At 36.3% G+C, this 2257-nt stretch overlaps 1 protein-coding gene across 1 annotated transcript; it reads left to right on the top strand.

Moving 5' to 3' along the window:
* The first annotated feature begins 1055 nt into the window (after nt 1-1055).
* On the top strand, nt 1056-1826 carry LOC108465401 (uncharacterized). Its single transcript, XM_017765730.1, has 2 exons — nt 1056-1504; nt 1562-1826. The coding sequence occupies exons 1-2, from the start codon at nt 1056-1058 to the stop codon at nt 1824-1826; spliced, it is 714 nt and encodes a 237-aa protein (XP_017621219.1).
* The last annotated feature ends 431 nt before the right edge of the window (nt 1827-2257 follow it).

Genomic DNA, 2257 nt, shown 5'->3' with positions numbered 1-2257 from the left:
AAAGGATATTTAATAATTCATTTAGCAAAACGTTGAATGATGTATGCTATTTTTGAAATGCACGGTGGTTGAAATGCATAGTTATAGCCCGATGACCCATTTGATAAAAGGTTGTAATTTTATAAAAACGGCCTGCGTCTCGTGCCTTACTATTATTCTCTTATATTTCTCTTCTCATCTTACTCCCTCGTATGTAAAACGAGTGTCTGAATATTGTAATTTGCAAAAGTTGCTGTGGACTAGACGAGAAGGAAGATGGGCCAACTAATGTGGACCGACAGCTTGTGAAACGGCTTACACCTTTAGGTTTCCTATTGGTTCTCCCATTAGCTTGGGTTGAACCACCATAGTTTATAGCCTATAACTATTGCATTTATTTATTGCTTTATCTATTCATGTATGAGATACTATGGATGTCTAAAGCATGCAAATTTTGTAATAATAAACCCCATTAATTGATGAGATCAATTAAAAGATTAAATGGATTGAAGTAGACCATAATTGGTGAGATACAACAACTATAATGAAATCCCTCTATTAAAATATTAAGTCAACATGGCCTTCCAATTTTTTCCCTCGTTAAGGCCTCGATCAATACTATGTAGATTTTGCCAAAGCGAAGTACTAGTATTTATCTTGGTTAAACGCAAAGAATAAACAAGTGATATTCGCTGGTTAAAAATTGGTTAATGACTTAACTAGGTTACTCTAATAGGATTAGAAACCTAGAGGCAAGTAATTTGGATAAATCATAAGATGATTAGAACAAGAGTTGTTCACCAAATTGTAGGAGTTACATATGATGTAATTAGCAAGTGTTGCTTACCTAAATAACCATAATCTTGAGAGTAAAGCCAAAGCTGACTTAAGAGGAGGTAAATATGGATCCTTAACCCACTAGAAATACTTTCAAGAAAGTCTTTCTGAAATTAATATATGAGGGTTATTAATTATGAAATAAAGTAGTGGGAACATCATATAATAAATTCCTTTTAATGATTGATATAAACTTGGTAAATTTATTCACATGCATATTTTATTTTTGTAGATATATTATGGCTACAAACACTAATATATTCTCATTGCGATCACTCCATGAGAAGGACAATTTGAATGGTTTGAACTTTCATGACTGGTTCTGTAACTTGAGGATTGTTCTCAAACAAGAACGGAAATTATATGTCATTGAACAACCACTTCCTAATGAACCACTCGCTAATGCCTCGAGGGCTGATAGAGATGCTTACAAAAAACATTTCGATGACATGGTAGACGTTGGATGTCTTATGCTTGCTACTATGAATCCTGAGCTTCAAAAGCAATATGAGGACATGGTTGCTTATGATATGATCGAGCACCTGAAAGAACTTTATCAGGGGCAATCACGAAAAGAGAGGTTCAATATCTCTAAAGCCCTATTCCAATGCAAGCTGGCTGAAGGAAGCCCAGTAGGACCTCATGTCCTTAAGATGATTGGTTATATTGAAAGCTTGTCTAAGCTTGGGTTTCCATTGTGCTAAGAGTTGGCCACTGATGTAATTCTACAATTGTTGCCGGATAGCTATAGCCAGTTTGTCCTCAATTTTAATATGAATGAAATTGACAAGACTCTGCCACAGTTGCTCAGTATATTGCGAACTACTGAAGGCAACATGAAAAAGGTTGGACCCAATCCCATACTGATGGTCCGTAACAACAAGGGCAAGGGAAAAACTAAAGTTCAGACAAAGCCCAAGGGCAAAGGTAGGCCCAATCCTGGAAAAGGAAAGGTTGCACTGAAACCTAAAGGTGGGGTGTCTATTTATCCCGTTCACCTTATCAAGTAAGCCAAGTGCACTACATCATATGAGCATCAAACAAGCATGGGTATTCATTACAACATGAACTTTCATCTCACGCATTATCACGTACATATCATGAATTTTTATTCATACTTTTCTGAATCGGGACTCATCATGATCGTAATTTTACTCAATTACCTTCGCATCACATAAACATGGTCAGTTGGAGAATACCTCTACTTAAACAAGACGGTTCTCATATGCGTCGAGAGACATCACACTATCACGAATCCGTGGCATATATAGCTAGACTTTTACACATGCTAGGTTAATCCGAGAACTGACTAAACCATAGCTCTGATACCACTAAATGTAACACCCCTTACCCGTACCTGAGACTGAGATAGGGTACGAGGCATTGCCGGAAAAACATACAAACATCTAACTAAAATACGAGCTATAAAATTTCATTTTTT

The sequence above is a fragment of the Gossypium arboreum genome, chromosome 13 (genome assembly GCF_025698485.1).
Source record: "Gossypium arboreum isolate Shixiya-1 chromosome 13, ASM2569848v2, whole genome shotgun sequence".
Taxonomy (NCBI): Eukaryota; Viridiplantae; Streptophyta; class Magnoliopsida; order Malvales; family Malvaceae; genus Gossypium; species Gossypium arboreum.
Note: the sequence above shows the minus strand (reverse complement) of the source record. Positions and strands in the feature narration are given on the sequence as shown.